At 42.5% G+C, this 13,557-nt stretch overlaps 1 protein-coding gene across 6 annotated transcripts in view; it reads right to left on the bottom strand.

Moving 5' to 3' along the window:
- GLI3 (GLI family zinc finger 3) overlaps window positions 1-13,557 on the bottom strand; it is a 318,365-nt gene that overhangs the window by 75,252 nt on the left and 229,556 nt on the right. For all 6 annotated transcript variants that reach the window (XM_061414503.1, XM_061414504.1, XM_061414502.1 and 3 more), the window contains 3 exons: window positions 4,350-4,563; window positions 2,789-2,902; window positions 1,100-1,240 (listed from right to left, as the gene is read on the bottom strand). In XM_061414503.1, coding sequence (XP_061270487.1) covers window positions 1,100-1,240; window positions 2,789-2,902; window positions 4,350-4,563 — 469 coding nt within the window. The remainder of the gene's footprint in view (window positions 1-1,099; window positions 1,241-2,788; window positions 2,903-4,349; window positions 4,564-13,557) is intronic.

The raw sequence follows: 13,557 nt of genomic DNA, 5'->3' as shown, positions 1-13,557 counted from the left end.
AGGAATCGCCTAAAAAATAAAAAGTGTAAAAGAGAATGGAGTGGGTATGTGTATGGTATGTCTGAGTGACAGGGGAAGGGAGAGGAGGGGATCCCAAAGAAAGCTACTCCATCAGATTTTCTGTCGTATTTAAAGCTTACAAAAGGGTTCCACATGGCAAACCATCTTTAATGCCTTAATGCAGCCCTGTGCTTTGACATCGTCTCATCCCTGATTATCTAAATGCCCTTCCATCTCAGCTATTCCTGGTCCCATTTGCCAGGGAGACTCCACTGGTCTGAGAAAGTACCAAACAAAGATGAAGCACCAGCTGAGGACACAGGGCTAATCAAGTATGCGTGTGTGTGTGTTGGGGTGGGGGTGGGGGTGGTGGTGGTGGTGGGGTGCCCTGCATTTTCTGAAATAACAGGCAGGGGAGCAAAGCAGAGACTTCTGAATCTGGTGTGGGAAGAGAAGGTGAGGTTCTCAATCTGACCACGCTGCAGTTTCCAAAACATACATCACTATACACATTTTAAAATACATATCACTTTTTTCTAATAACTATGGGCCTGCAAGAATTAGCTTCAAGCCAAGAAACTGTGCTAATGGCTTATCCTGAACCATTACCTACTTCTCATAGAGAATGCTAACTGCTGTCTTAAATAATGGGAGAGTCCTGAGGTGGTGAGGGTGAGGACAGTAAGGCAGAAAGGAAAAAAAGAACTTTCCCCACCCCTCCGATTTTTTTTTTTTTTTGTATTGTTACTGGGAGTTGGCTGAAATCAAACTTGGTTAAAAGGTTAATAATAATTCATGTCCAGCTTACTATGACTCAATAACCATCAAAGTCGCTAACTCAAAATAGTGTTTTCTGGCTTACAGGATCAGAGTCATTACACTGTATTGAAGACTTTATTGAATTTTACACTAAGCTTTAGCTGACTGAACAGGTCAAGCACCATGGCTCAGAGTTTTCTTTCTTCTCAGAGAGTCATAAAGCCCCCGCCAGTGTGCCAGGCCACTAGCTAAGAGAGCTGACTCAGCTTGGGTCAGGGGAGCTGACCCCACAGGAAAGGTCACCTAGTGGTAAGCCCCGTCCCCAGCCCCCTTCGCTCACATGCACCAGCTGCTCCTGGGTGTCGAACTCTCGAGAACAGCCTTCCCAGTGGCAGTTTGTCTCATAGATGACTTCGGGCTCCTGTTTGCTTTCATCTTTGTCCCCTTCCTCCTTCACTAGGGTTGTTCCTTCTGGCTGTTCCTGAAAGGCAGGGAAGGGGGAAGCGAGGAGATAGAGGGGGACAAAAATCAGACACAGTAGAAGGGCGGATAAAAGGAGAGACTTGATGTAGGCTTGTCTTCCTCTAGATGCAGTTTTTTGGGGGGAATTAAAATGGAGCCCAGGTCTAACAACTGTGTTTGTGAATTGAAGAAACCAGAGATGGAATCATTTTTGTGCCTTTTTTTTTTTTTTTCAGATTTACCCAATACACCTTCAGAGGTCATTAACTTGTGATTAAAGACAATAATCCAAACCAGAATATTGGTGTGATGGTGAGGCCAAACTTTGTTATCCTGAGTACGAAGGTAGAAAAAAAAAACCCAAAAAACTAAGATGTCATCTCTTAAGAAAAGCAATCAAACTAGGTCATGTAGTCTTTACCCAAAAGACTGGTCTTTCTCTTTCAGTTAAAGTCTTTTCAGCATATTAATTTGTTTATTCTCATAGTCTGGAATTCAGGGAAAGGGTTTACTGCTAATTCTAATTGTGTTCTCCCTGCAATTGGAGGGTGTGAGAGGCACTCTGTGGATGTTTACAGGGATGATGTCTCCTTGGTTCAACTTCTGGTCTCCAAGGCTACACTCCCTGCCCAGGAGCCACAACATCTAAAACTTGGCAGCATAGTCTTTTCTAGGCTTCTAAGGCAGCTTTGCAGAAATGAAAAGACAAAGAATTTCCAGAATTCTGGGAGATGATTAGGTATGTAAATTCAGGATCTGACCTGCAGTTAGATGGCAAAAGCTGTATACAATGTTTATGTATAATTAACAAAACGTAAGAGCAAACGCATGACACCCATGCATTCCATCTTTCAAGTGCTCCCTGAAAAGGAAACATGGGCTTAAGTTTGGGCTAAAACAGCCTGACAATTTCAGGGTCCAGATTCTGTGCACATCCGGACTCTTGTCCAATCCTTATCTCAGGCACTGAATTAATATTCATTGAGCTCCATATTGGGCACAAGGAACCTGAAAGATAGGGTGATGGGCATAATCTAAATATTTTTGAAACTGAGACTCAGGATCTCAGTAACAGCAGAGACTAAACTGAAACTTAAACTTGTACTTTCAGGACTTTGGGTAAAGAGCCAGAATTGAAGTAACCTTAGATTAGGTTAGCTGTGGCGGGATCCTCTTGGCTCTATAGGGTCTCCTGGCCAGTGGGAAGTGGCAAAATAAGAACAAGAAAGAACATGATCATTGTGGAGAATCTCCTTGGTCTGCCCTGCTCGGGCTGAGAGCCAGGCACTCGTAATTCAGGCCCAAGATCAGAGCCATAGCCTGAAGTTTGTTCACATCCCTGATCAACAACAAATGCATCCAACCACTTACTCTATGAACTCAAGTATCTACCCCACAGAGCTGCCTGCATTTTTGTGTGTTTGCTTCTGAGCTGGAGAAACAGAGTCAAATTCCAGACCTGGCCATCTGTCAAACGCGTGTATACAGCCAAGGCCAAGAACACAGCAGACAAGCCGAAGCTGTGAAAGGCACCAGGCTAGGTGCCTGAGTCAGGCACCTCCCTCACCTGCTGGCCCCGTGGCCCTGGGCTGGGGAGGTCTTCATCTGGTTTGATCTTGGAGCGTTTGTTGTGCACCAGGTCCCCCGTACTGCTCACTGCAGACTCACTCGTGGGCTTGTTCTGCAGGTCACATTGGCAGGGACAGAGACAAAAATTAGATTCTGACCAACGAGCAGGACCACAGCCAAAACACACAACTCGAGACTAGCAGGCTTCTTCGGCACTAGAATGATGACAGATAAGGCTCCTATTTCCAGGTAGCAGAGTTTGGAAAATGTGTTCACAGCTAGGATAATGAACTTATTTACAAACAGAAATCGCGTTACAGATGTAGAAAACAATTTTATGGTTACCAAGGGGAAGGGGGTAGAGGGATAAACTGGGAGACTGGGATTGACATATACACACTACTGTATATAAAATGGGCCTCCCAGGTTGCAGAAGTGGTAAAGAACCTGACTACCACTGTAGGAGACATAAGAGATACGGGTTCAATCCTTGGGTTCGATCCCGGAGGAGGGCACAGCAACCTACTCCAGTACGCTTGCCTGGAGAATCTCATGGACAGAGGAGCCTGGAGGGTTACAACCCATAGGGTTGCAAAGAGTTGGAACAAGTGAAACGGCTTAGCATGCTCGCATTCATATGTAAAATAGAACTAGTAAGGGCCTACTGTGTAGCACTGGGAACTCTACTCAGTACTCTGCGATGACCTCTACGCGAAAAGAATCTAAAAGATATATGTGAACGGATTCACTTTGTTGTACACCTGAAACACTGTAAATAACTGTACTGAAATAAAAGTTGGAAAAAAAAAAAAAACTCAGGATATTCATGAGGCATTCATGAGGTGTCTCCTTGTTTTTAATCATGAGTACCAACTCCTGGTGGCTTTTCAAAGCTAGTGGAAAACAGCTGGAATCCTGGGTTTAAAAGAACTCCAACAGTCCAGCACACAGGGACTGAAAGACAGTAATCCATTCAAGGGATGTATGTTTACTTTATTTATTAAACTTTTTAAAAGTTTATTTATTTTCAACTGAAGGATAATTGCTTTACAGAATTTTGTAGTTTTCTGTCAAACATCAACAAGAATCAGCCATAGGTGCACCCATGTCCACTCCCTCTCGAACCTCGCTCCTATCTCCCTCCCCATCCCACCCTTCCAGATCGTCACAGAGCCCCTGTTTGAGTTCCCTGAGTCATACAGCAAATTCCCACTGGCGATCCATTTTACACATAGTATTGTAAGTTTCTGTATTACTCTATCCATGGGATGTATGTTTATTGAATGGACAGCAGACCACACAGGGTCAGAGGGAAGCCAGATCAAGCAGCTTTTCCACCAAGGATAAAATGACTAGTGGAAGAAGCCCTTGTTTTCCTGAGGAGCACATACATGGCACAGTCACCAAACCTGAAGACAGAGAGCCTGGGTTGGGTGGACAGGCTGCGGTATGGAAGCTGTGAGGATGCTATGGCCTGTGCGCATCCGAGGCTGATGTGGCCCCATGGCTTTCCTCTGTGGTTCCCAAGACAAACCAGGTCATCAAGATGTCTCTCTCACCTGTGAGGACTCGGAAGGGCCGGAGCTGACCTGGACGGGGTTCAGAACTGTAGGGATTCCGGGAATAGGCCTCTGGGTCGGGAAAGTTGGGGCGGGGTGGATGAGCGGAGGGCTGTGTCCAAAGGCTGAGCCTAAGCTCTGTTGTCGGCTTAGGATCTGCTGATGCATGTGGAGGGACACGGGCGCCGAAGGGTAGGTGAAGCTCAGGGCAGGGCTGCAGGTGGGAAATAGAGGGAAAACCATCATTCGCATGGGATGCAGAGACCAGCTCACCTCTATATCTAGTTTTTCCTCCCCAGGTTGCATCAGGGCTGCGTGTTCAAATTAAAAAGTGAAAACGATGATTGACCAACATCTCAAAACTTCCTAGAGAAAGGTGATGGCTTAGAGGGGATATATGTGGGCATGTGCACAGATACGCAGACCTAAGATTCCGCACAACGGAAGCAAAAGGCATCAGCTCAATAACGCTATTTATTGCAATAACAAACTTTATATAACAAAGAGAATGGGTGACTACATGCTTTATAGGACTTTTATCGGCTCCTCATCCTGTAAGTCCCCACGCAGGGAGCAATTCTTTTCATCTCGGCTCACCCTGCACACTTTCATATGTCTCCAGATCTTATTACAAGAGGAAAGAAAATCAATTGGTTAAATGTGTTTTGAACACCATGCTTGTCATATCACTCATTTGTTTGTAAAGATGGAAAGCTTGGTTCATCCAGAATGCCACCTAAAGAATTTCCATCAGTGCCGTCTGGTTACAGAAGCTGATGGATTAACCTCTCCCAGCTGAAATCGGTGATCAATGAGCTTCAATGGAGCAATATTCCAATGGGAAAGCATCGCTCCCTCTTCCAGCTAAAGAGCACTCAATGTCTATTAACGTCCATTATACATGCTAATGCCTGTCACCACTTCATTATGCCCTAGTATTTCCCAGGCTACCGGAAGTTCTGAGGAAGCCCCACGATGACCTAAAGATTTCTGGACTAGTGGGCAGTGCCAGATTGTTTTCTGCACCAGCATAGTTTAGGAATCCAGTCCTCTTAAGAGAATGAAGTGCTCTTGAGGAATTTGCTGATGACTTTAAAAAAAAAGCACCAAACACTGTAATTGCATTCGTGAAAATTTCTTCCTTTAAAAAAAAAATACTCAGTGGGAAAATATATACATACGTAGATCTTTTCTCCATCCTACTGTGTAAGATCCAGAAAGAATCAAGGTTTCTTGCAAAGTCAAAGGTACAATTCATGAAAATTTTCCAATCTGGTGGGTTAATTACTATTGCCGTTGAGCGCATTAACTGAGAATATAATAATTACAATAACAAAATTCAAACCATTTCAACAACTTTAAGTAATAATGCTGAAGATATACTCACTTCATTAATGTGACTCCACATTTTGCCCATTTGACTACAATCCATAAAAAGCAATTTCAATGGGATTACATTACTATTATTCCTACAGAGAACCTTGCATTACAATAGCTTGCCCATTTAAGACTGAATATCATTAAGAATACCCTAGGAGAATTTCACGGGGCTTGGAGGAACCCTCCTTTCATTCTGTATTGTGTTTCTTTAATAAAGGAGAGCAGAAACCTGGTGAAAACAGTCATTGTTCACAGTAAGTTGGGGAGAAATCAGTAATAATATTTCGCTTTTGCAGCGCTATAGTTTCTGCCAGTATTTCCGAAAGCAACCATGAATGATTACAGCAAGACTTAGCGAAGGTAGCTGTGCGGATGATTGATAGGGCATTAATCAAAAGATGCATATCTGCCTCAGAATTTGTTCACAAGCTTTCTTCTAATAGCTGATTTCATGTTCACTGAGCTCTATGCCAGTCTGTCCAATTTATTTTTTGGTGTACAAGCCATTCATCAAAAAACACAATGATTTAACTCTCCCATCCCCCCCTTTCTTTTGGTGAATGGGTATTCCTAAGTGTAACTACCTCATTCTGTTCATTAAAAAAACAAAGAAAAACTAAAAGATCTCATTACCTATATATTTACAATGTGATATGGACTCTACCCAAAACTCCATGCGCCTCTTCTGAGTTTCAGGAACCTGAATGATCAGGTAGGCTTAGTAAGGGGGCCCCTTGGGTCATGTACACCTCTAATTCTGGGGGGCCCAATATTGGGAAGCTCAAAAAAGTTAGGACCCAATTAATAATCAAGACGGTTAGAGGTAGTCTTTCCTGCCTTTCACAAGGCAGGAAATGCCCTCAGTTGTGTATATAATGCAATTTACAACTGTTAATAGCCAGATAGGATAGGTCCATTTGTACTTTTAAAAAGCTGTAGAAGAAAAAAGGCAGGGCCAGCATTGGTGCTGCAGCGCCCTGTCCCCAGGAGTGAAATCTCTGACCTCAGCAGATGTAGGAAGGGCTGCAAGACCTTTCAACCCATGTGGGTTTTGTCCCTTTTGGGGCTGCATTTTCACTGTTCAAACCACAGGACAGGAATAAACACTGGTCAAAATCCATGTCAACTCTTAGATTCCAAGGGATATAAGAACATACAGAAGGGGACAGCGAATTTTATTTTTTTGAAATTTTAAATTTATTTTATCTTTTGGCAGTACTTAGAGGCATGTGGGATCTTAGTTCTCCGACCAAGGATCAAAACTGTGCCCCCTGCATTGGAAGCGTGGAGTCTTCCCCACTGGACTGCCAGAGACGTCCTGGACCACCAAATTTTAGTGGTCCCTACTTATTCATGAGGAGCCAGCAACAGATACGCTCGTTCCTCTGTGTGCAAAGACCTGGGCGATAGCAGACATAGGTAGAGACCTCGCGTCACCCCACAAGAGCAGGCACTGCTGTCAGCTCCTGGGAGGAAGGCTACTTGCTCAGGATTACAAAGCCTGTTTAGGATTTGATGGCAGAAGTAGATGTTTTTGGCCTTGTAACCACGTCAGTGAATGAATTCAAGAGCCAAGTCAGCTCTTGGTTTTAGAACAGCCTGTGAGGTAGTCCTTGCAGTTGTATAAAGAAGAAGCAGAGGATGGGGGATGACTGGGTACTGCATGTAATGTCAAGTAGAACAAAAAACATCACCATCCTCCCAAGAGCATGGAAAGAACCTCTGAGGACTTTCCACCAGTGGGAGGGGGCAGGGGACAGGCGCCACCACCCCCTGTTCTCTGATGTCAAGTGAACCGTCATCCTAAGCTCTGTATCCCAGTACTCCCGTGTCCTTCCAGAGGTCAGCATGGCTGCTTGCATTTGGTCACTCAGACCCCGGTTTAAATGCCACCTCCTCAGACACAGAGGCCCCCTGAGGCCGAGGCCCATCTAAACCAGCCCCCTCCACAGCTCCTCATGGCATCATGTACTCCTGTTTGACTGCAGGACAAGACTCTCTTTTTCTCCCTCCCTCCAAATGTTACGTTCGGGGGAGCTGGGCCCTGGCCTGTCTTGTTCTTCACTAACCCCTGGTGCCCGGAACACTGCCAGGAACAGGGCAGCCCCTCAAGATGAGTCAATGAGTGACAGAACCACTCTCCCAAGGTATGAGTTGCCGTTGCAACACATCACCACAAGTTTAGCTGTTTTAAAACAAAATACACTGGCTCTCTTGAGAAATACAAGATGCAATCAAGATTGCTGGAAGAAATATCAACCACCTCAGATATGCAGATGATACCACACTAATGGCAGGAAGTGAAGAGGAACTAAAGAGCCTCTTGATGAGGGTGAAAAAGGAGAGTGAAAAAGCTGGATTAACATTCAACACTGAAAAAACTAAGATTATGGCAACTGGTCCCATCACTTCATGGCAAATAAATGGGGAAAAAGTGGAAAGAGTCACACATTTTCTTTTGTTGGGCTCCAAAATAACTGTGGGCAGTGACTCCAGCCATGATTAAAAGACACTTGCTCCTTGGAAGGAAAGCTATGACAAACTTAGACAGGATATTAAAAAGCAGAGACATCACTTTGCCAACAAAGGTTTGTATAGTCAAAGTCATGGTTTTTCCAGTAGTCATGTATGGATGTGAGAGTTGGACCATAAGGAAGGCTGAGCACCAAAGAATTGATGCTTTTGAATTGTGGTGCAGAGAAGACTCTTGAGAGTGCCTTGGACTGCAAGGAGATCAAACCAATCAATCCTAAAAGAAATCAACCCTGAATATTCATTGGAAGGACTGATGCTGAAGCTGAAGCTGAAGCTCCAATACTTTGGTCACCTGATGTGAAGAGCCAACTCACTGGAAAGGATCCTAATGCTGGGAAAGACTGAAGGAAAAAGGAGAAAAGAGCGGCAGAAGATGTGATGATTAGATAGCATTACCGACTCAATGGATATGAAGCTAAGAAAACTCTGGGAGACAGTGAAAGACAGGGGAGCCTGGCGTGCTGCAGTCCATGGGGTCACAAAGAGTCAGTCAGACACGACTTAGTGACCGAACAACAACACTGCCCTGTTATAGCTCCAAAGGTCAGAATCCTCCAATGGTTGGGCAGTACTGCATTCCTCTGGAGTCTCTGTGCACCTGGCCTCTTCCTGCTTCTAGAGACTGCGTGCATCCTCAGCTCCTGGCCCCGCCTCACTCCAACCTCCTGTGACTCCCTCTAACTCTGACATCATCCTGCCTCTCTCTTATAAGGACCCCTGTGGTTATATTGGGCCACCTACATGGTACAGAATCATCTCCTCTTCCTAAAATCTTTAACTGAATCACAGCCACATAATTCCTTTTGCTGTGTAAGAAAATACACTTACAGATTCCAGGCAGTAAGATGTGGCATTTATGGAGGGCCATTATTCTGCCCATCCCCCTCAGAACAGTTACTTCAAAGAAAAGCAATTTGACAACATTTATCAAACAGTGCAAAGCTAGTAACTAGATCTGTGTGTCTCTGTAGAACTTCAGTAGCTGAGGACATGCTGCTGATTACAGAGGTTGAAATTGTTTTTGAAAAGTAAAGTTCAGTGATAAAAGAATCTGTCTGCAATGCAGGAAATGCACTGGAAACCCAGGTTAGATTTTTGGGTTGGGAGGATCCCCTGGAAGAGGAAATGGCAACCCACTCCAGTATTCTTGAAAATCCCACGGAGGGAGGATCTTAGCAGGCTACAGTTCATGGGGTCGAAAAAGAGGTGGACACAACATACCGACTAAATAACGACAACAAATTCTATTTTTAGAAACCCTGAAAATAAATCTTCCTAAAGAGCTCAGACTTTGTTCCATAATTTCCTAGAAATATGAAGTACTGACACTGTTGAAATGTTTTATACATTGCTCTGTCAACTTATTTCAAGAAGGACACAGTCTTTGGTCCACCTGAGCTGCTGCTGCTAAGTCGCTTCAGTCGTATCCGACTCTGTACAACCCCATAGACGGCAGCCCACCAGGCTCCCCCATCCCTGGGATTCTCCAGGCAAGAACACTGGAGTGGGTTGCCATTTCCTTCTCCAATGCATGAAAGTGAAAAGTGAAAGTGAAGTCGCCCGGTCGTGTCAGACTCTTCTCGACCCCATGGACTGCAGCCTACCAGGCTCCTCCATCCACCTGAGCTATATGACCCCAAAGCCTTCACATTTCTGCTCACCCTGCTCTTTCCAATGGATCAGTTGAAGAGCAATTAAGTTTATGTTCTGAATTTTAAATTTTCTTCACTCAACATATGATAAGTGTAATTTAAAAATTTATAATAGCATTCACTTCTTTTCTAAATGACTACATGAAAGATGGGATAATTAAAAACACATAAACATTTTTATAAGAATGTGACTTACAACTGTTAATTTATATTCAGTCAATAAGATCTGTAGAAAGTGTCAGATGGCCTAAATCCTCCCAAGCAATGCGTTAACATAGTCACAGTCCTTCTGGGATAACAACCCACAATCAAGTGTTATAGAGGAAAAGAAAGTGTCAAGGTCATAAAGTCTGAGGAGTACAGCCCTGGGATCCCCTGGAATTGTTAATATGTGAATGTGAGTTTCAAAAGTCCCACCCCAGGTATGGTTTGTGGCAATATTTGCAGGAGCTTCCAGAGAGACACTCTGAGAAACACTTTCTAGGACAACAATTAGAATATTCTGTAATAACCTTTATGGGAAAAAGAATCTGAAAACAAATGAATATGTATATATGTATAACTGAATCACTATACTGCACACCTGTAACTAACACTCATTATAAATCAACTATACTCCAGCAAAATTTTAAAAAAATTAGGAAAGGAAAAAAAGTTAGAATAAATTAATTAATGTTAATTTGCCCTGTAGTTTTCTCAAGAGAAGGAATTGAGAAAAATGTGAATTTTTGATCCCTTATCATAGTGTGTGTGGTGTCTTCATCCACCAAACATAATTTCTACCCATCAAAACTGATAAGGGTTCTGGAAGATTTTTTTTTATAATACCTGAGAGGAAGCATGCATGCCACTGTAGGCAATGACTCGGGGACAGAACTCTAAATCACAGTAACTACTGACTCAGTTTCCCTTTAAGTCTTTGCTCTGAGCTGAGCTAAAACTTCAGTTCTTTTAACTGAACCAAAAGAACTAACCAACTGAACTAAAAGTTTTAACTCTGCTCTGAATTAAAAGTGATCAGCAAATTATTGTCTCAGTGGGAACCACTATTTTCCAAAAATTTAACATTAAAATTCCCAAAGTCTGAATCGTTAGGAAAGTTTTGATGCATTTATTCTCCATCACAAATCAGAAGTAATGTTTTGTCAATATTCTTTCAGAAAGTGGAGTCATATTTTGCAAACTGGGTCTCCTCTTAATATTGCAGTAAATAGCCCAGAAATCTCTCCCTTATCTGGAACTCTTCTGCCTCAGAGTTTCAACAAGTGTGGCCAATCTGGTTGAAATCTGGGGTGTAAGTAGAAAGAAAGGATGTTAAGCAACTAATAAATATTAATGTACATAACTGAATAACTGAATCAGTTTGCTGTACAGCAGTAATTGACACAACACTGTAAATCAACTATACTTCAATTTTAAACATTTTTAATAAATACCATAAAATCCACTCCCTTATTCACTAATTCAATAAGTTTTAGCTGAGTACTTTTCACAGACCCCTTTTATAGATCCAAAGAATAAAATAATTATTTGTAACTGGAAAGTTACATATTAATTATAATTGATATATATAACTTTGAAATCCATACACATGCTTGACTTTCACAAAAAATATTTTTCTTTTCACACCAAGGAAGTGATGTGAGTCAACATTTGTACAGAACTCCTCTAATCTATCTGTAAATTGATAATAAATCATAGAAATTACATATAAGTGGGAGACACTAAAAGTTCATATTGTAGAAGATCAATCGTTAAGATGTATTCAACCCTACTATACATACAGGTATTTCAAAGTCATTAATATTCAAGTCAAATATATTAAAACCAGTTAAAATAGCATGCAAGTTTACAACTGACGTGTACATATTTCTATATTTAAAACAAATAACCAACAAGGACCTACTGTAAAATAAATAAGTAAATAAATAATTTTTAAAATTATAATAATAAAATAGCATACGAGACAAATCCATAATGTATTTTAGAAACACTTCAGGAACTCTACATATAGTGGAGGATGAAAAAATTAAGATCATGGCATCCAGTCCCATCACTTCAGGGCAAATAGATGGGGAAACAATGGAAACAATGACAGACTCTATTTTGGGGGGTTCCAAAATCACTGCAGATGGTGACTGCAGCCATGAAATTAAAAGACAGTTACTCCTTGGAAGGAAAGTTATGACCAACCTAGACAGCATATTACAAAGCAAAGACGTTATTTGCAGACAAAGGTCTGTCTAGTCAAAGCTATGGTTTTTCCAGTAGTCATGTATGTATGTGACAGCTGGACTATAAAGAAAGCTGAGCGCCGAAGAATTGATGTCTTTGAACTGTGGTGTTAGAGAAGACTCTTGAGAGGTCCTTGGACTGCAAGGAGATCAAATCCGTCAATCCTAAAGGAGATCAGTCCAGAATGTTCATTGGAAGGACTGATGCTGAAGCTGAAGCTCTAATAATATGGCCACCTGATACGAAGAACTGACTAACTGAAAAAGACCCTGATGCTGGAAAAGATTGAAGGCGGGAGGAGAAGGGGACGACAGAGGATGAGATGGTTGGATAGCATCAGTAACTCTATGGACATGAGTTTGAGCAAGCTCCAGGAGTTGGTGATGGACAGGGAAGTCTGGCATGCTGCAGTCCATAGGGTTGCAAAGAGCCAGACAAGACTGAGTGACTGAACTGAACTGAAGAGGATAGGGATGGGCTGGATAAATTAATAATAGTACAATGAATAAAGCTGAATGGCTCAGATGGTAAAGAATCTGCCTGCAATGCAGGAAACCCAGGTTCAATCTCTGGGTCAAGACAATCCCCTGGAGAAGGGAATGGCAACCCACTCCAGTATTCTTGCCAGGAGAATTCCATGGGCAGAGGATCCTGGTGGGCTACAGTCCATGGGGTCACAAAGAGTGGGACATGACTGAGTGATTAACACACACTAGGGGATGTGTCCTGCTGTAGTCTTTTATACTAGGAGAGTAAATAGAGCTGATTACAATATTGAAAAGACCTGTTTCTAAGTAAAAGTGAATTTTAAAGACTTGGAACTATAAGAAAGATGGCAAGAGGTTGGATCACCCAGCCATGTCATGCTTACAGGTCAAAGTTTCTATCTTATTGTTTAATGACTTGAGTCCACATGGCATCTACCCATTCCCTAAAAAAAACACATAAGCTTTCCTTAGAGCTGCATGGAACATCTCCTTCCATTGAGTCTCCATACCACAGGTCCTCTGTGTGAATGTGGGGTCAGGGTGTAGGGGGTTGCCCGGGACAGAGTGATTAATACTCCATGCATTTTATCTACATTGGCTTCAACAGAAAGGCTCATCATCAGTTTCCAGACTCATCTCTAGAACCCCTCCCTGACCTGGAGAACTCAGCTTGGAGCTGGGCTGGCCTGAGATTGATGTGAGAACCACTGCGGAGTCCTGACGCGGGTGGTCACAGGAAAGCCCGAGTCACAAAGGCACCCTCTCTTACCCAAAGTGAGGAGGAATGAAGAATATGCAGCAGCTATAGATTATTAGGAAATATTTTTAAAGTAAAATCAATGCTAGCAACCTATAAACACATTTTTGCAACTGCCCTAATTTGGTCAGTTCTGTTCAGATATGAATTTTTTAAAGATA

The sequence above is a fragment of the Bos javanicus genome, chromosome 4 (assembly GCF_032452875.1).
Source record: "Bos javanicus breed banteng chromosome 4, ARS-OSU_banteng_1.0, whole genome shotgun sequence".
Classification (NCBI taxonomy): Eukaryota; Metazoa; Chordata; class Mammalia; order Artiodactyla; family Bovidae; genus Bos; species Bos javanicus.
Note: the sequence above shows the minus strand (reverse complement) of the source record. Positions and strands in the feature narration are given on the sequence as shown.